The 21,529-nt window shown below is 45.0% G+C and overlaps 1 protein-coding gene across 1 annotated transcript in view; it reads left to right on the forward strand.

Annotated features, from left to right (window-relative positions):
• The first annotated feature begins 1,377 nt into the window (after window positions 1-1,377).
• USH1G (USH1 protein network component sans) overlaps window positions 1,378-21,529 on the forward strand; it is a 371,347-nt gene continuing 351,195 nt past the window's right edge. The window contains 1 exon segment of the mRNA XM_068263202.1: window positions 1,378-1,736. Within this exon segment, the coding sequence (XP_068119303.1) occupies window positions 1,573-1,736 (164 nt within the window). The 5' untranslated portion in view covers window positions 1,378-1,572.

Raw genomic sequence — 21,529 nt, forward strand, 5'->3', positions numbered from 1 at the left:
GCAATTTATACTGTTATACTGTTATATTTGTTATATTTGCTCAAAATGTGTACATACATGTATGCGCAGATTTATATTTTAACTTTATGCCTATGTATGTCCACTTTATTGTTCTCAATAAAAAATTTTGGTGGGAAAAAAAAATTTTTTTTTAAAACTTCCCGCAAGAAATCGACCACTTCACTGTGCAAAAACGCCATAAATGCATTGCATTATTTGCATAGTTTTCCAGTTTTGTAATAGTTTTCTGCTCTGTCTCTTATTATGTGCATTTACTGGTGAAAAGCGGTCTCTTATTATGTGCATTTACTGGTGAAAAGTGGTCTCTTATGTGCATGTACTGGTGAGGACAGTTAGTGACATGGCTATGTACTCTGTAATGTGCTGCAGAAGATGTCAGTGCAATATAAATACTGTAAAAAACATTTTTTTAAAAGCCCATTGCTTAGCCCCACTCTACATAAAAGTGTGCTTCTGACTCCGCCCCTAACTCCACCCCCTGTCCGGTTTTCTCCATCAGCCGACCTGGCAACCCTAATTAACGTGTTTCCACCCCTCCCTTTAGATTGTAAGCCTCTGGCAGGGTCCTCCACTCCCTAGTGTAATCTACAGGATCATGTGCTCCTGTCCTATGACAGCCTGTACTTGTATTACTGGGCCTACCTAACCAGCCCATATTGCATGATCATGTATTTTGTACAATTTGTATGTATAACTTTGTTCTATGTATGTCATCCTTGTATCATTGTATATATTTATTGTCCAGCGCTGCGTAATATGTTGGCGCTTTATAAATACAATAAATAATAATAATAATAATAAAAAGGAAAACCATGAAATAAATAATTATCATTACATAAATAAGATCTGCAACCTATCACTCAAGGTCAAACAATATATTATGCAACATATACACAGGGTTTGTTTTTTGCCATGGTAGCTAATTCAGACAGGGTAGCTTTTCCTGACTCTCTATGCTGTCTGATTTAGCTACTGGTAGCTAAATCAGATGAGGTAGCCTTTTCAGACACCACAGTGGCTCTGATTTCCATCAGATTTTATAAAATTATCAATCTGGCTGCAAAATCTGTAGATGTATGGTCACCTTCATTCTAAAAGCTAATACAGCAGATTTCTCAAACTCTCCACCAGAAGCTGTTGTATGCTTGTCGCCTGAAGTCCTGCAAGGCTGCACACATAATATAGCCAGGAACTCACTGGGGGCGGGGCAGCATGCATACACGCTGGGCGGCAGAGGGCCCACTGACTGAGGGAGGGAGGGGGTCGGGGAGCTGCCGCTACACTGATGATCATTAGCACAGGGACAGTTAGGTGCCGCCCCTGTAAGCAGGCAAGTGCCTAGACTAGAGAGAGACAATCAGCTTATGAGTGTCACTGGCATCACCGCTGGAGAAGTCTGCACCGCCCACAGCTCTTCAAGGCGCTTGCACGTCTAAAGGTATACTAGGGAGGCTTCCTCATAATTATGGAAGGAGCAACAAAAAAGTTACATAGTTCAGGATAATGGAGATAGATGCTCTATAGTAATACTAGTCCTTCAGGCCATGCAGGATGGACGGGCGTTATCACCGTGCCGCCCGCGACGGGTTCTTGGATGTGCTAAAGGAAGCTACCCGAAGAGATCTGAACTCACCTGACGAGGATGGCATGACTCCAACCCTTTGGGCGGCTTATCATGGTCATCTGGGTGCTTTACGAGTCATTGTGAGCAGAGGGTAAGCTATTCCTGTACTGAAATAATTATACCAATATTGCGTTTGTTGACCAGGGACTTTGCTTATTGTGTTCCTCTATAGAGGTACACCTCTTTTTGTCTGTGTTTTACAGTCGTTTGAGCAGTCAGATATAAGGCACCTATTGGTTTACAGATCCTGTGGTATTATAATAATGCTAACATTTGTAAAACACTTTTCTCCTGTGGGACTTAATGGGTATCATTCATAAAGCATTTCCGCATGCGGAAATGCTAAAAACAGCTGACTTTACCGACCACTCGGCAAAGTCAGCATTCATAAAGGCTCTTTCCGCATGAAAAAAAGACATACCGAGCAGAGTGATAAATCACCGCCTTGTGCGGTGATTAACGGAACAAATGTAGCAAAATGTTAATTCATAAAGAATACCGCCAGCGGTGTCAGGTCGGAAAGTCCCGCTCTCTCTGATGTGGCGATACCAATGCAAGTGAATGGAGACACACAGACCTCCCAGGCAGCTGCAGCAGAGCGGAACACAGAGAAATGTATCAACTCGGCAGCTTCCGTGTCTCCGCCTGCCTACCGCCTGCCTACCGCCAGCCTAGTTCGGGGAATCTCCGCACTGCCACCGCACCTACACACTTCTTTATGAATGCCCACCCAGAAGTCTAAAGTACCGGTTGCGGAGAAGAACGGTGTTTTCCCGCACTACCGACAGCCTCTTTATGAATGATACCCAATGTGTTTAAGGGCCCTTTTCCACTAGCAGTCGCTAGCGTTCACGCTGAACGCTAGCGATTGCTGAATCGCAAAGCTAAAAAATTACCGGCGATTTCCCGACGTTTGCGGCCGCGATTTTGCTATGCTATGCACTGCATAGCAAAATCGCGGCAAATATCGCTCCGCGCCGTGATCGCGTTTCAGGCAAAAACGAATCGCGGTAGTGGAAATACCCTACTGCGATCCTATGTTATTTAGCAAACCCTAGCGATTATAAAATCGCTAGCGGTTTGCGATTTTGCGATTCCGCTAGCGCAAACGCGCTTGTAGAAAAGGGCCCTAAGAGCTGCAGCCACTAAGAGCCCATTCTCACTTGGAATCGCAAAACGCTAGCGAGCAGCACTAGTGTTTTAGCGCTGGTGGATTTACAGCAATTGGCATGCTAAAAACCACTGTACACTCTCACGATTTTTCGAGTGATCGCAATAAGCGCTTTTTCGCATTCTAATCGTGATTGCTCTAAAATTGCAGTAAAATGCTGCATGTTGCGCATTTTGCAATTGCCGCTAATTGCGAATTGCCGTTGATCGACGGCAATCGCGGCAGTGAGATCACTGCCATATACTTAATATTACGCTAGCGCTTTAAAAAACGCTAGCGATCACTGGCGATTCGACGATTAGCAGTAATCGCCCCATTGAGAACGGGCCCTAAGGGCGCGCTCAAGGAAGTCTTGCCCAAGGACTTCTTACTGAATAAGTACTATTATGAATTGCTTTTGAACTCCTTTCTGGCTGCATTCGGCAGAGATACGTTGAGATGGCATTGTAGTTCTTAGTAATTTTCATTTTTTTTAACCTTCTATGGCTATCATTCATAAAAGTGTTTGTCGGCAGGGCTGTGGAGTCGTGGAGTCGGAGTCGTGGAGTCGGGCAATTTTGGGTGCCTGGAGTCGGGAAAAAATGCATAGACTCCGACTCCGACTCCTAATGAATTTGTAACTGTAATTAAAATAGAAAATATGATAAAATGTTCTATTTCTCAGATAATAGTCATTAAAAATAATGTATATATACAGTATTAGCTGTGCTTAGTCCACAAAAATGAAATAAACCAATCAAAATTAGTTACTTGTGCTGCTTCAATAAAGCAGTCCCAGTATTTTTAAGGTCAGATATACATATCTGATTGTGACTGTATATATGATGTGTACACAGGAATCTCTTATACATACTAAATAACATCTATGCTGTAAGAATAAAGCCTGATGTGTAGCTGTGTCACTAATAGAGATGGTCAACGAGATGGAAATAATTCTGCATTGATGCTGATTTATGCAAATGTATGCACTCCCTTTGCTGATGAAATCAAATAATGTGATATGTTATTAAAATTTGGTTTGGTGACTACAAATGAAAGGGTAACTGAGACGGATGAAAAGTAAAGTTTTATACATACCTGGGGCTTCCTCCAGCCCCCTTCAGGCTAATCAGTCCCTCGCTGTCCTCCACCACCCGGATCTTCTGCTATGCGTCCTGGTAATTCAGCCAGTCAGCGCTGTCCGGCCGCATGCCGCTCCCACAGCCAGGAACATTCTGCACCTGCGCAATAGTGCTGCACAGGTGAAGTATGCTCCTGGCGGCGGAGTGTGTGCATGCGCACTACGCCTGACTGGCTCAAGTACCTGGACTCATAGCAGAAGATCCAGGTGGTGGAGGAGGACAACAAGGGACTGATTATCCTGAAGGCGGCTGGAGGAAGCCCCAGGTATGTATAAAACTTTAATTTCATCTGTCTCAGGTTTACTTTGTTATACAGTAGTACTATACTCTACATATGCACTCCCCACAGAGCTGCAGGGAATCCGCTGAGAATGCTGTGCACATTAAACACAGAGGTGTTGTCTGTTTACAATCTCCTCATTCCCCTGCAGAGTACCTGCACATCACTCTTACATGTACCCACACTTACATTGCCTAGGGCCTGATAGATGTTCTTTTTTCCGGTTTGTACCTTTTACAAGTACTCTTACCAAGGACTAGTTTTAGTCTAAAGGGAATAAATATAGTAGTCTACATATCCTTCTCACTTCAGTTGTCTTGTAAAATTCCTAAGCGTTGGCAGTTAAGAGACGAATTTCATGTTACATACTTTTAATCAACAAAATTGTAATATGCAAATTAGTGGAGTCGGAGTCGTGGAGTCGGAGTCGGTGGAATCCTAAACTGAGGGGTCGGAGTCGGTGGATTTTTGGACCGACTCCACAGCCCTGTTTGTCGGTACCCAAAATCCGTGCGGGAAAATACCGCTGTCGGTATTTCAGCCTTCTGGGTGGTCATTCATAAAAATTTTGCCTGTTGCGATAGGAGTGCAGAGATATCCTGCTGTAGGCTAGCGGTAGGCTGGCGGTAGGCATGCGGAAACAGGAGAAGCTGGCAGAGTCCCTCCATGCGGTGTTCTTTCTGCTGCTGCTTGGGAGGTCTGTCCCATTCACTTACATGTACTCCGCATGCCTATCGCTACATCCTGGGGAGCGGTAATCCCCGTCCGCATACCGCTTGCGTACCTTTTTATGAATTTACATTTTGTTACATTTCCGCATAGAATCACCGCACAATGCGGTAATTTATCGCTCTGCTCGGGAAAGTCAGCTTCGCATGCGGAAACAGCCTTTATGAATACACATTTTGCTCAGTGCACGGTAAAGTCGGCTGTTTTTAGCATTTCCGCATGCGAGAATGCTTTATGAATGATAGCCTATGTGTGTTGGAATTTTAGCAGACCCTCTCACACTATGCACAAATGCTACAGTGACAGAATGCAATGCAAGCAGTGTAAAATGACCCTAAAACTTTGCATTTGACTAATTTATCTGAGCAAGGACCAGGGCAACACACAACAGCAATTGTGGCTGCTGTGGTTGCTCCCTGTGTCTCTGAATACAGTTGTATGCAAATTTTTGGGAACCTCTGTCCAAAATACGTATTAAAGGGAAGGTTCAGGGACTAGCTAAAAAAAATAAAAATCCATTTCCACTTACCTGGGGCTTCCTCCAGCCCGTGGCAGGCAGGAGGTGCCCTCGGCGCCGCTCCGCAGGCTCCCGGTGGTCTCCGGTGGCCGACCCGACCTGGCCAGGCCGGCGGCCAGGTCGGACCTCTTCTGCGCTCCATGCTGCGTTCCACGCCGGCGCGCTGACGTCATCGGACGTCCTCCTGGCTGTACTGCGCAGGCTCAGTAGTTCTGAGCCTGCGCAGTACAGCCCGGAGGACGTCCGATGACGTCAGCGCACCGGCGTGGAACGCAGCATGGAGCGCAGAAGAGGCCCGACCTGGCCGCCGGCCTGGCCAGGTTGGGTCGGCCACCGGAGACCACCGGGAGCCTGCGGAGCGGCGCCGAGGGCACCTCCTGCCTGCCACGGGCTGGAGGAAGCCCCAGGTAAGTGGAAATGGATTTTTATTTTTTTTAGCTAGTCCCTGAACCTTCCCTTTAAAGGCAACCCGAAGTGAGAGAAATACAGAGGCTGCCATCTTCATTCTCTCCTTTCACACAATGAAAATTGCATTGCTATGCAATTGCAACGCAATGTAGCTGAGAAGTCTCGGCGTGTAGTAATGTTGCGGTGAGATCACACAGTGAGGCATACAGTACAATTAAAGTATGCGGAAAGGGAGGCAAGATGTAGCCAGCACTGCGCTCCAAATGATTGTTTATTGAGATAAAAAGTACACTTACAGTTGATTGAGGTTGATTCAGGCGAGATGCGATGCGGATGTGGTGGGTGCCAGGTCTAGATCCCCCTGCGCAGGGGGATCACCACATCTGGCTACATCTTGCCTCCCTTTCCACATTGATTTGCTGTTTCTCATCCAGTCTGTGCACGCCCTTCAACGAGCCTACACTCACACATCCTATGGTTGACCAGGTCTAAGTCCCATCTCCTACTGCAGTTTAGAGAGTGCTGGAGTTTTCTTCTTTTTCTTCATTCATTGACAATTAAAGTATGCGTCACTGTCAGTGTAAATGTGCATAGTACTCTGTAAAGGCATTGCATGATGTGTGATATCCTGATAGAACATGCTGCCCCGCAGTCAATGTCCCATAACCCCATAGGAATATACAGTAATTACAATGCAATGGACACAGTGTTAGAGTCGGTTCACACTTGTTTAAAAAACGTATCTATGGCTCCGCTTTTTGGCTCGGATCAAAACCAGAGCCACGGATATCAATGTTTAAAATAGCTGCCGCCTTCACTTATTAAAAAAACGGATCCGCAGGATCTGTTTTGAAAAACTGAACGGAGAGTTCGGATTTTCATGTTTTTCACGGAGGGGTAGTGAAAGGCTACACAAAAATGGATCTCTGTCTACACAGAGAACTTTTGCACACGAAACGGAGGCAAAAACGGATTGCCTACTGCCTGCTCCTCCCCTCAACATCATCTCTTATACAATAGAAACACACATGAAGAAATGACATGTGTTTAAACGGACTGGAAACATACCGTATGCTACAAAAGGACAACATTTTGAAAAACGGATCAGTTTTTAGAAAAATTGATCCGTTTGAAACGGATCCGATCTGCAACTAGACAAGTGTGGACCGAGCCTAGGAACCTTAAGGCCCATACACACGTCGGAGTTTTGCGAACGACCCGTCGTTTGAACGTTCCATCGTTCGCACGTCAAATATGGCGTGTGTGCAGACGGCGGATCGCTGAAAACCAGTCTTATCACCCGAACGATAGTCTGTACACACGCCGGATTTGACGTGCGAATGACGGAACGTTCAAACGACGGGTCGTTCGCAAAAATCCGACGTGTGTATGGGCCTTTAGGCTAGGTTCACAGTGGTGCTGGGCTCCCTATAAAAGCAAGAATGCAACAGGAATTTTGCACCACAGTATCTGCATTGCAGTGAATACTGTGAAGCATGCAGTCAATGAAAAGTATTCATCTCTGTTAATACTTATGTTTTGTAGTAAGACACCGCATGCAGTACATTGGAATGCCGCACTGCCCATACAATTCTATGGGCCTGTTCACGTTTCTGCACTGTAACAGATTGTGTTATTGTAACTCGCTGCATGCAGGCTTGGAGTTAATGTGTATGTTTCATTACACATGCAGCGTCCATTGCATTTTACACACATTAACGTGTGTTATGCAACGTGCATATTGTGAATCCAGCTTAAGAAACAATGTTAGTTGCCTGACCTCTGTGCTGATACTCTTGCCTCTAATACTATAAAGGTGGCCATACATCAGACAACTCGGGACCCATTGACTATTCGATTTGATTATTATACTTTACCTGTTGGTGTCTGCCGCTAGCTCCGTGCTCCATCCTCCGTCTGCATACATGTACACCACGTAGTAGCCGGTGTATACGTGGGCACATGTTACATAGTTACATAGTTATTTTGGTTGAAAAAAGACATACGTCAATCGAGTTCAACCAATACAAAGTACAACTCCAGCCTGCTCCCTCACATATCCCTGTTGATCCAGAGGAAGGCGAAAAAACCCTTACAAGGCATGGTCCAATTAGCCCCAAAAGGGAAAAATTCCTTCCCGACTCCAGATGGCAATCAGATAAAATCCCTGGATCAACATCATTAGGCATTACCTAGTAGTTGTAGCCATGTGTGAGGTCAAACACATACCCATGTTACACCAGCAACCACATGGGGTACGTGTATGTGGACGGAGCACTGAGCCAACTGTGGACACCAACAGGTAAAGTATTCACGCTGGGGCACATTTTACACTGAGGGAAGAGCACTGGGGAAGAGTCAAGGTGGTGGAGGTGGCATCACAAGGCCAAGGCCTCTCTTCGATCAGAGAGAGTTCTGTTTCTTGGTCAATCTGCTCTTACATCTTCTGATGTATGGGCACCTTAAAGGACAACTATCGATACATTTTTATTTTCATAAAAAATTAGGATTCACATTACCATTTGTGCTAGGAGCACTTTATTTATTCCCTCAGTTCTCTGTCTCTGCTTTAAAATCATCCTTCACTCCTAACAGCTCACAAATACTTTGCTGTGTTCTCCTCACAGCATGCAGGGGTGTCTGAAGAAGAAAGCTTATCAGAAGAGGTAAAGGGGCCCATACAACTAACGATTTTCCTGCCAATATACAGCAGATCACTGTGATCGAATCTGCTGTGAAATTATTGCTTAAACGCTGACAGAACAATCGATTTCCGTCCGAAATCAATCTTTCCCATTGATCGGTCCGTGCGGAAGATTTCGCTCGATCGCTGGTGGGTTGGGAGTGCATCGATAGTGGCGTTCGAATGCCCGACGACCGACGCTAGCGGCAATACATTACCTGCTCCACCAGCGCGTAGCCCCTCTGTCCCCGCTGCTCCTTCTCCACTGGGTTCCGGCTGGCTTCACTTACTTCCTGTCCCGACAGGAAGTTTAAACAGTAGAGCGCCCTCTACTGTTTAAACTTCCCCGGACAGAAAAAAGTGAAGCCAGCCGGAACCCGGACCCAGCAGGAGAAGTTGCAGCGGGGACAGAGAGGGACTCGCGCCGGCCGGAGCAGGTAATGTGTAGCTGGCGGGGGGCAGTGGCAGCGGCAGCTCCATAGATTGTGATCGGTTTCATGCTGAAATAGATTCACAATCTGTTTGCAGTAAAGGCAGTCATACGATCCCTCTCTGATCAGATTAGATCAGAGAGGGATCTATCTGTTAGTCGATCTGATGGCAAATCGACCAGTGTATGGCCACCTTTACAGGTAGTTATAGGTGCTGTAATATTGCTGGTATATAACTAGCAGTCAGGGAGATATGTATATATCACTCCTGACTGAATGCTTGTGATATTAAGCCTCATCTACACGGTACAATTTTCCGTCAGAACGGATTTATTAGACGGATCTACTAGATAATTTCCAACTGGTCCTATCGGATTGCGATAGAGTTGCAATAGATTTTGGGTATTTATCAATACAAAATCTATTGCACAATTGATCTGAAACAATTTGGATGTCTACACATGATGCAATTTCAGACCACCAGTTGATCTGATGGAAAATTGTACTGTGTAGGTGAGGCTTTAAGCCCCCTCTACACCATGCAATGGCAGCATTCAATTCTAAATGCGATCAGTAAATCTGATCGAATGTGCAAAAAGAGAGGAATCAAATGTTTCCAGTCAATTTTTCGCTCGCATGAGATCGGATTCTCGAATGCAATCGGACAGGTTGAATTTTATCTCGTAGATCTCGAATGCAACAGCTGCAATTGAACCATTTGTTGCTGGTTCATATTTGCCATCGATCAATCGAACGCAATTGCTGACAAGCTGCCCATAGCCCTGGACAACCCTGTGTGATTGGAAACGATCGAAGTCGAAATAGAAATCGCATACGTTGGAATGCTTTTTTTATGCTGCGCTCGATCAGATCTACGATGCTACAGTACTGTCAAACCCGACGATCGATCGCAAGTAAGGTCAAACATGAAAACTCATTGCTCAGTGCTGTTCATGCCGGGAGGGGGGACCTTGATAAACCTTGATATACTGATACTACATTTGGCTGGATAGTGTACTGGTTAAGGCCTCTGCCTTTGACATGGGAGACCAGGGTTCGAATCCTGGCTAGGTCAAGTACCTATTCAGTAAGGAGTTCAAGGCAAGACTCCCTAACACTGCAGGGTGGCCTCTTGAGCGCGTCCCTGTGGCTGCAGCTCTTGAGCGCTTTGAGTCCGACAGGAGAAAAGCGCTATACAAATGTTTGGATTATTATTATTATTATTACATTTCTGAACAGTCAGATAAGTAAAGACAATAAACATAGCAGAGTCGACCATCAGATAGATTCCTGTCAGATGCCTGTCAGGTCGGATCTGATGTGTGCCACACAGTAGGAACAGATTTTCAGTAGATTTCAGCAGGGTTCTGGAGTCGAGGAGTCGGAGTCGTGGTTTCATAAACTGAAGAGTTGGAGTCGGGAGTCGGAGTTGGGTGATTTTTGTACAAAATCCACAACCCTGTTAAATATTAGACTAAGGAGTCGGAGTTGCGGGCCATTTTGGTTACCCAGAGTTGGAGTCTGAGTCGTGGTTTCATAAACTGAGAAGTCTGAGTCGGAGTTGGAGCCGGAAGATTTTTGTACCGACTCCACAGCCCTGGATTTCAGAATGAAATCTATTGAAAATCGATCGAAATGCAGTGTTACACTATTTGATCAAATGCATCCCTATGGGCCATCAATCTCCTGCCAGCAGCCGATTGACCCAGATTTTCCGTCCGGACCGATCGAGCAAATCGATCAAAATCGGACGAAAATCGATAGATTTGCCGATCGATCATGCTTTCTGCTGCATCGATTTCTAGCCGATTTGATTAGAACGGTCGAACCAGCTGTTGATCGATGGCTAAAATCGACCAGTGTATGGGCCCCTTAAGATTCTTTCAGCTAGGTGATTACTAGAATATACACAGAGTAGTTGATATCAACCCCTCTGTGCAGGAACATGGTCACTGTACAGCAGCATCCCCCCGCCCGCTTCGATCGCCTCTGGCGATCTTTGATCAGGAAATCCCATTCAAAGAACGGGATTTCCTGAAGGGCTTCCCCCGTCGCCATGGCGACGGGGCGAGATGACGTCGCCGACGTCATGGACTTAGTGACGTCTAAGGGAGTCCCGATCCACCCCTCAGCGCTGCCTGGCACTGATTGGCCAAGCAGCGCACGGGGTCTGGGGTGGGGGGGGGGGCGGCGCAGCGAGGAGAACATCGGCGATCGAGCGCGGAGCGGCGGCGATCGGAATGCACACGCAACTAGCAAAGTGCTAGCTGCGTGTTGCAAAAAAAAGTGAGTAAATCGTCCCAGCAGGGCCTGAGAAATCCTCCTGCGCGGCATAGCCCGAGCTCAGCTCGGGCTTACCGCCAGGAAGATTAATGCGACTTACCGCACTGCAGTACACAGTCTATGCAACAGTAGCACTGGAGTATAACGGGTTGGGGTATGGCACCACATTGCGCGCAGGTACAACAGGTACAGGTACAGTGAAGCATACTTTTCATTAGCTGTATGCTTTACTGTATGTGATGCACTATGGCTGTAACGTTCAGTGTGATTTTTGTTTTAGTTATACAGGCAGGGCTATGCAGTTGGAGTCAAGGAGTCGGAACAATTTTTGGGTGCTTGGGGTTGGAAAAAAATACATTGACTCCTAATAAATTTCAACTGTAATTAAAAGTGAGAATATGATACAATGTTCTATTTTTCCGATAATAGCGCGCCCAGCTGGGCTGCAGCTCTCTTAAGCTGCTCCAGACCTTGTCTCAGATTTCTACACCTTTAAACCTATTTGTGCTGAAACTGGACTCAAAATACAGAGGATTTCCACCCACCACGACTAAGGCTACAACTACAACCAACCAGAATAATTGGATTACTTTGGATGGCAGAGATTTAAACTGGATTGAAATCCTCCATGAAGCTTACCACTGCTGAACACACCAAGCCTTCTAACAGCTGACCTGAAACAAGACCTTCAACCTCTCTGAAGACTTGATTGCCTGTGATTGCCCTCACTCCACCCTGTGAGTAACCCTTTATCCATTATCCAAGGCATATGCACCAAGTGACTATTTTCCACATTTATGTTATCATTTATCATCTAACTCTAAAACAAGGAACTTTACTTAAAATAAATCTATGATCCAACTCTGTGTAGGAATGAAAGGAGTTTGCACAGATCCCCTTTGATCTCAGCAGGACTCCAGAAGTACAAGCTATCAGAACAAGTCTATTGTCTCTAATGTCAACATACAAATACTCATCAAAGGACCTTTTCTCTGCCTGCCCTCTAAAGAATCAATTACAAATTAACACCTCACTAGCTCTCCTTTTAAAATCATTTGGGATACTCAGGAAATGCAGAAGGGGGCGGAGAGGTAGTGGATCCAAAAATAAACACCAGGGAAGCAACACCAGGCAAAGGATAACAACTTTGACAGTGAAGCCTAAAAAACATCCCCAGCAAAGCTCAATCACAGCCACACTCTGCAATGCCAGATCGATAAATAATAAGACTGCAACTATACATGACCTAATAGAGCTCTCTGATCTGACCTTTTTGACAGAGACCTGGCTTGGGAAGCATGCAGGCCCAACTCTTGAAGCACTGTACTGTGGCATCAGTGGATCAGTCCTCCAGTGGTTCAGATCATTCCTGACTGACAGAACACAGAGAGTATCCCTAGGACCCATAATGTCCAAACCTGCACCTCTACAATTCGGAGTGCCACAAGGATCAATCCTATCCCCTCTGCTGTTTGCAATCTACATGTTGCCACTCGGCACACTTATCCAACGACATGGCCTGACGTACCACTGCTACGCAGATGACACACAGCTATACCTGTTCTTCAAACCTGGTGGAACAGACCCTACCCCAAAAATAAACTCTTGCTTAGCTGAGCTACAGGCATGGATGAATGATAACTGGTTGAAACTGAATGCTGACAAAACTGAGGTCCTGTTTGTCCAAAGCCAGTGCCCGCCATCAAAACAGCTCTATCCTAAAGCAACACCAATCAGGATTGGGAATTCAGACATAAAGCTCCAACTTTGTGCGCAGCCTTGGCGTATTAATCGATGGGGAATTGAGTTTCAGAAACCAAATTTCATCTGTAGTTAAATCCTCCTTCTTTCATCTGAAGAACATTGCAAAGATTAAACATCTGATTCCCCCAGAGGATCTTCCAACCCTAGTCCACGCCTTCATCACATCACGTCTGGACTACTGCAATGCCCTTTATTTTGGCCTCCCCAAGAAAGGACCTGCTTCGCCTGCAATTAGTGCAGAATTCTGCTACCAGATTGCTAACAAACCAGCCTCGCCACTGTCATATTACACCGATCCTTCGCTCACTGCACTGGCTACCAGTAGAATGGAGAATACTCTTCAAGATTGGACTGCTGACATTCAAATCCCTGCACAGTCTAGGCCCTGGATACATGAAGGACTTGCTGAAGCTGCACCACACCTCTCACAACCTCAGATCAGCAAGTTCTGTAAACTTGGTCACTCCCAGAGTGCACCTCAAAAAATCTGGAGATAGAGCCTTCTGCCATGCTGCCCCTACTCTCTGGAACTCCCTACCACACCCAGTAAAGACAGCACCATCCCTGGAGCTATTCAAATCCAGACTGAAAAGCCACCTGTTTAGCCTGGCATTTCCAGATTTATAAAATGTCTTCCTCCTGTACCACGATGGTCTGAGCCATGCTTATGCGCTTTGAGTCCCACGGGAGAAAAGCGCTTTACACATGTTATTAGTTGTTGTTGTTGTTGTAAATGACTTAATACCGCCTCAATGAATCCTAATAGTTTAATTAGTTTACCCTTCCCTCTTAGGGGAGAGAGTAAGCTATATATTTTGTTTTAGATATATCATTAATTTGTTTGTATTTTATCCCCACATCCCAACTAGAGGTTTTTGATTTGGGTATTTAGTAGGTGGAACTTTAAAGAAACACTGAAGCGAGAATAATTCTCGCTTCAGAGCTTATAGTATAAAACGCCGCTATCCCGCGGCTAAACGGAGGTCCCTTCACCCCCAACCCCCCCCCCGCAAAATCAACGACCACATTGGTCGTAGATTGTGCTGCTCCGAGAGGCAGGGCTAACGGCTGCAGCCCTGCCTCTCAGCGCGTCTATCAGCGGTGCATCGCCGCCTCTCCCCCGCCCCTCTCAAGGAAGACTGAGAGCGGCGGGGGAGTGGCGGAGATGCGCGCTGACAGACGTGCGTGGGGCAGGGCTGCAGCGGTTAGCTCTGCCTCAATATGGAAGTGCTGCACGGAGGGGATTTCGGGGGGTAAGGGACCCCCGTTTAGCCGCGGGATAGCAGCGTTTTAGTAGGGGCACACATGCCCCTGCTAACTATGAGCTCTGAAGCGAGATTTATTCTTGCTTCAGAGTCTCTTTAAAGGAGAAGTTTGTCTATAATAGCATTATAGGGGGACCTTGTAGCGTATCGAAATCAAGTCATCTAGTAAAATTCAAAGCAACCCTGAGCAAGCGTAACTGCGCATGCACAACCTGTCCACGCGCCTAGCTCAATTACACACCTGGCACCATATGCATCCTGTTCATGCACGGTTCAGTCTTTCAAGAGCAGGACGCCTGCAGCGACATATGCCTGATCGAGCTCGGTGCACAGACATGCCGTGCATGTGCAGTTGTGCATGACGTCAGCCGAAGTTGTGCACCTAACGGAGCCGCCAGCGGGACCACGGAGGGGACCCAGAGGTCACTGAGGTGACCTTGCGGGCTACGGTGGGGGTGGGTCTGGTGCTGGAGTAAACCCCAGGTAAGTTCATAGTTCTGTTTTGTTTCTGCTCGGGGTCCCTTTTTAAAATGCAAAACTTTACTGTCACATATACAAAAAGCCACATAGGAATACATATTAAAACTGTAATGTAATAGGGAAGAACTTTGTCAGTTTTTACATTTAAGCAATGCTTTCCTTGCGTTGAAAGACATCCATGGCTACAATTACTAGGTAATGCCTAATGATGTTGATCCAGGGATTTTATTGCCATCTGTAGTCGGGAAGGAATTTTTCCATTTTGGGGCTAATTGGACCATGCCTTGTAAGGGTTTTTTTAAGCAACAGAACTTACACCCTGATGCAATTTTCATCATTGCTGGAGATTTTAACCAAGCAAATCTTAAGAAGGTATTTCCCAGATTTTATCAGCATGTGGACTGTAAAACCAGAGGAGAAAACACCTTGGATCATGTCTATACAAACATAAAAAGTGCCTATAAGATCACCCCATGCCCCCCACTGGGAAAGTCTGACCATCTATCTTTGTTTCTTATTCCCGCATACAAAGCCATTATCAACACTGCTAAACCAATTAGCAAGTCTGTTAAAGTCTGGCCTGAGACTGCTGTCTCTCAGCTCCAAGATTGCTTTGAAAATACGGATTGGGATATTTTCTTTCATGAAACAGACCTGGAGACGAGTACTTCCTCTGTATTGTCATATGTTAATTTCTGTGTGGACACCATCACTGTCAACAAAAGAATTACGGTTTACCCAAATCATAAACCAAGGATAACAAAAGAACTCAAGGGACTTGTAAAGAATAGAAACAAAGCTTTTAAAATACAGGACAAAGACGCATATTCTTCAGCCAGAGCAAGTCTGAAAAAAGTAAGTCTAAGATACCTCAGCGCAATGGATAACGAAACATCCACATGCAGCAGGGTGGTCACAGTACCTGTTCCTGAAGTTCCCACCTCTGATACCCTGCGGAATATGTTCAAACGGATCTGTAATCTTGCTGTAATCCCGACAAACCAAATCCGCTCTGTGTAGGTGCCAGAACGGTCGCTCTGGACGGATTTCCGGCTTTCTGGGTCATGTGGTCTACGCTGGTACTGGTGGATGAATCCCCCGTGCGTTCCAAATGCGTCCTTTACGTCAATATGCTGTAAGAGAAGCGGAAACAATAGTGCACACCATGGGGGCCAGAACAAACCAGGCGCAAGAATCCACTTACTAGATAAGAACTTGTTTAATAGCCGTATTGCAATGTAGCCTCCACTTCCCGACTCGAGTTTCGGCTTCCGCCTTCGTCAGGGGGTGGGGCTACAGACACAGGAGGTCATTTTTATTAGCATAACTCCTCCCTCCACATAGCGAAGGAGTTTAAAACAATAGCACATATGTGCACATATCTGCACAGACAATAGTAAAAACCGCATGTATGAATTACAACATCATGGGTTTAAAATCAATAATATCAATGGGATAAAAAGATATAAAAACAGTAAAAAGACATTCTCTTAAATTCTTAAAGGGACAGTTCATTCGGTTTTATTCATCTCGTTTAAAGCAATTTAAATCAATATTGGCATTCAGGCCATGAGGGGCCAGGCTCTGTAATTGAAAAATCCAGCGGGTCTCCAGTTGTGATAACCTTTTGATCACATTGCCACCCCTCCAATGGGGTTTTATCAGATCTATTCCATAACACCTTATACCCGCTGGGTCTTTATTATGATACTTAGAGAAGTGTTCTGGGACACTGTGTGCCTTTTTATCTGGGTGTCCAATGTTGTACACATGTTCTGAACACCTTTTTCTGACACGTCTGCCCGTGCGGCCCACATATTGTAGACCACACGGAGATTCCAAAACATACACAACATTAATAGATGTGCATGTTATAAATTTGTCAATCACAAATCTTTTGCCATTCGAGGTGGAGGTAAAAGCAGTCATTCTTTGTCCTCCATATTCACAAATCTTGCACACTTTCGGTTTTCTGCAGGGGTAGAAACCTTTTAAAGTAGGAAACATTGGTGGTCTTATTTCTTTAATGCAATTTTTCACTATCCTATCTTTTAAATTTTGGGGTCTCCTATAGATTATCCTTGGTTCCTCTGGAAGAGCAGGGCCCAGGATAGGATCCTTTTTAAGGATTCCCCAACTGTCAGCTAGAATCTTCTTAACTTTCTTATGATCACGGGAGTAGGTGGTGATAAAGGAGAACTCTGATTTATCTTCAATGGATTTTTCTTTCCGGGTCTTGGTTATCAATCTGATCTGTCTTCCTTCCTTCAGCACTTTCAACCTCTCCTCTTCAATGGTCTTCTTGTCGTAACCCTTCTCCAAGAACCGGTCTGCTAGAATCTTGGATTGTCTCCAGTAATCATCATCTTTACTACAGTTCCTGAGGACCCTACAGAATTGGCCTCTGGGGACATTACTTAGCCAGGGAGTGTGGTGGCAACTCTTTGAATCAATATAGGAGTTGCGGTCACTATCTTTGAAAAAACACTTTGTAAGCAAGGAGTTAGTTTCAATAAAAATATTCAGATCCAAAAAATTTACATCTGTTTTACTGTAAGTGACCGAAAATTCTAAATTCCATTCGTTATTTTTAATGGAGTTGATGAAAGCTAGTAGGGAGGCCTCATCTCCTTTCCAAATAAACAAACAATCATCTATAAAATGTTTCCAACACAATAGAGGACCTTGTTTCCTACTTTAAAAGGTTTCTACCCCTGCAGAAAACTGAAAGTGTGCAAGATTTGTGAATATGGAGGACAAAGAATGACTGCTTTTACCTCCACCTCGAATGGCAAAAGATTTGTGATTGACAAATTTATAACATGCACAATGTTGTGTATGTTTTGGAATGTCCGTGCGGTCTACAATATGTGGGCTGCACGGGCAGACGTGTCAGAAAAAGGTGTTCAGAACATGTGTACAACATTGGACACCCAGATAAAAAGGCACACAGTGTCCCAGAACACTTCTCTAAGTATCATAATAAAGACCCAGCGGGTATAAGGTGTTATGGAATAGATCTGATAAAACCCCATTGGAGGGGTGGCAATGTGATCAAAAGGTTATCACAACTGGAGACCCGCTGGATTTTTCAATTACAGAGCCTGGCCCCTCATGGCCTGAATGCCAATTTTGATTTAAATTGCTTTATACGAGATGAATAAAACCGAATGAACTGTCCCTTTAAGAATTTAAGAGAATGTCTTTTTACTGTTTTTATATCTTTTTATCCCATTGATATTATTGATTTTAAACCCATGATGTTGTAATTCATACATGCGTTTTTTACTATTGTCTGTGCAGATATGTGCACATATGTGCTATTGTTTTAAACTCCTTCGCTATGTGGAGGGAGGAGTTATGCTAAAAAAATGACCTCCTGTGTCTGTAGCCCCACCCCCTGACGAAGGCGGAAGCCGAAACTCGAGTCGGGAAGTGGGGGCTACATTGCAATACGGCTATTAAACAAGTTCTTATCTAGTAAGTGGATTCTTGCGCCTGGTTTGTTCTGGCCCCTATGGTGTGCACTATTGTTTCCGCTTCTCTTACAGCATATTGACGTAGAGGACGCATTTGGAGCGCACGGGGGATTCATCCACCAGTACCAGCGTAGACCACATGACCCAGAAAGCCGGAAATCCGTCCAGCACGACCGTTCTGGCACCTACACAGAGCGGATTTGGTTTGTCGGGATTACAGCAAGATTACAGATCCGTTTGAACATATTCCGCAGGGTATCAGAGGTGTGAACTTCAGGAACAGGTACTGTGACCACCCTACTGCATGTGGATGTTTCGTTATCCATTGCGCTGAGGTATCTAAGACTTACATTTCTCTTCTCTTGCGCTGTGAAGCCAGCGCACCTCCAGCAGCATTTCTCCTCATTCGCGCTGCTGTTTCTGTGTTTATAAAGTCTGAAAAAAGGCATACGAAATGCAAAACTTAAATACAAACAAAGGATTGAGGAAAACTTTGAAAATGACTCCAACCCAAGGAGGATGTGGCAAAGCATTCAACTATTCACAGATTACAAAAAGAAGAATAGCACTCAATATACACTGGACAATAACATCCCCAGCCTAGCAGAGGAACTTAACAACTTCTTTGCTAGATTTGAAAAAGACAACAATCGGCCTCCAGTCAACTTTGGGCCCACTACAGACTCACAGCCATTAATCCTTCACATACATGAAGTGCAGCAAGCACTCACAAATATCAACACCAGGAAAGCTGCAGGTCCTGATGGTGTGCAAGGACGTGTGCTCCAGGCCTGTGCTGGTCAACTAGCGAAAGTTTTTACACAAATATTCAACCTCTCTCTGTTCTTGGGTGTAGTCCCATCATGCCTTAAATCTACAACCATTGTGCCAGTCCCAAAAAATCCTAGGATAACCTGTCTTAATGATTATCGACCAGTTGCTCTAACCCCTGTCATCGCCAAGTGCTTTGAACGACTGGTAGCCACACACATCAAGGCCTCCATCCCAGCAAATCTAGATCAACACCAGTTTGCTTACCGAACAAATAGATCGACTGAGGATGCCATCTGTGTAGCTCTCCATGCTGCCCTCTCACACCTGGAAAAGCCCAACTCCTATGTTAGGATGCTCTTTGTTGACTACAGCTCAGCATTTAACACCATTGTACCTAGCCAGCTGACCAACAAACTCCATGCACTAGGTCTTGCTCCCTCCATATGTACTTGGTTATTGGACTTCCTTACTAATCGCCCTCAAACTGTCAGACTAGGAAAACAGACATCCTCCACCCTTACCCTGAGCACTGGCGTGCCACAGGGCTGTGTATTAAGCCCTCTCCTCTATGCACTTTTCACCCATGACTGCCAGCCTATCCATACCTCAAACGTAATTGTTAAGTTTGCAGATGATACGACTGTCATTGGGCTTATATCAGACAATGAGGAAGCTGCATACAGAGAAGAAGTTAGGAACCTGACTGCATGGTGCGACATTAACAATCTGTTATTAAATACAAAGAAGACCAAAGAAATTATTCTGGACTTTAGGACCACCAAAAAGACTACTCACCTACCGCTAATGATCAATGCAGAGGCTGTGGAGAGAGTTTCCAGCTTCAAATTTTTGGGTGTCACCATCACAGAGAACCTGTCCTGGGCTGACAATGTTTTTAGCTCTAACTGGCAAAGCACAACAACACCTCCTACTTTCTGAGAAAACTAAGGAGCGCTAACCTCCCACAGAAGCTGCTGGTTAATTTCTACAGATGCACTATAGAAAGCGTTCTGACCAATTGCATGACGGCCTGGTACAACAGCTGCATGAAGGCTACTAGAGAAGCCCTGCAGCGAGTTGTTAAAACAGCAGAAGCCATTATTGGCACTGAACTACCATCACTGGAACTTTTGTATAATACTCGCAGCTTGAGAAGGGCCAAAAACATTATCAAAGACAACACTCACCCTGGAAATGCCTTGTTTGAGCTCCTTCCATCAGGTAAATGTTTTAGATCAACCCGCACACACACAAACAGACTGAAAGACAGCTTTTTCCCATCCGCCATAAACTTGATAAACTCTGAATCCTCTCTGAAATAATTAACACTGTGTACAAATTGTTTAAACATCTGTAATACCTGGCATACTTGTATAATTTCTTCTCTTCCTTGTTACTATCACTATGTTCCCTATATGCACCGTGGGGTTGTCATGAAAAGTAATTTTGTTGTGTTACACAATGCCAATAAAGTGAATTGAATTGAATTCGCCTTCCTCTGGATCAACAGGGATATGTGAGGGAGCAGGCTGGAGTTGTACTTTGTACTGGTTGAACTCGATGGACGTATGTCTTTTCAACCAAAATGACTATGTAACTATAGAGACACAACTATATTGTAGTATTCTTATTTTGAATAAGAGCTGTTACAGGATGATTCTCCTTTTTGGGGGACTTTCCTTTTTTTTGGTGAAGACCAACTTCTTAGGCTGTTTGTGGGCCCAGCTGTGCTTAAATAATGGGTGCCAGGGCTCCTCCAAGGTAAATATATTTTCAATCACTGTATTTTGACATTTTAATACAGAGTTTATAGTATGTATATAGAGTAGTGTTATATTAGGTAGGCCTATTTTTAACATTGAGTCTCAAGCAACCAGAAAGCACACTTATCTGTCATCAGCCAATCCCAGTCACTGCCAGATAACTGAGACTCTATATCTGTTTAACCTGGGCATCAAAACCACTACCGCTCACCTAGGGTTGCAACGGTATGAAATTCCACGTTATGATAACAATCTAAAAAAATACCAGTATTACGGTATTATACAATTATTTGGACCCGCCCACCCCCTTAAATTAAATGATTTGCCCACCCCCATGTGGGGGGCCCCACTGCCTCGGCATACATATGACTAAGCCGCAAGGAGATTTGGGGCACCGGGTAAAACTGTAAAAAGGCTCACCCTGCTACTGCAAAAGTCCAGGTGGTGTTAGAGATTGGTGTAGCCAGTAATAGGTGGCCGCAGCATAGGTAGCCAGGGATAGGTGTAGCCAGTAATAGGTGGCTGCAGCATAGGTAGCCTGGAATAGGTGTAGCCAGTAGTAGGTGGCCACAGCATAGGTAGCCAGGGATAGGCATAGCCAGTAATAGGTGACTGCAGCACAGGTAGTCAGGGATAGGTGTAGCCAGTAGGTGGCCGCAGCATAGGTAGCCAGGAATAGGTGTAGCCAATAGTAGGCGGCCGCAGCATAAATAGCCAGGGATAGGTGTAGCCAGTA

The sequence above is a fragment of the Hyperolius riggenbachi genome, chromosome 12, assembly GCF_040937935.1.
Source record: "Hyperolius riggenbachi isolate aHypRig1 chromosome 12, aHypRig1.pri, whole genome shotgun sequence".
Classification (NCBI taxonomy): domain Eukaryota; kingdom Metazoa; phylum Chordata; class Amphibia; order Anura; family Hyperoliidae; genus Hyperolius; species Hyperolius riggenbachi.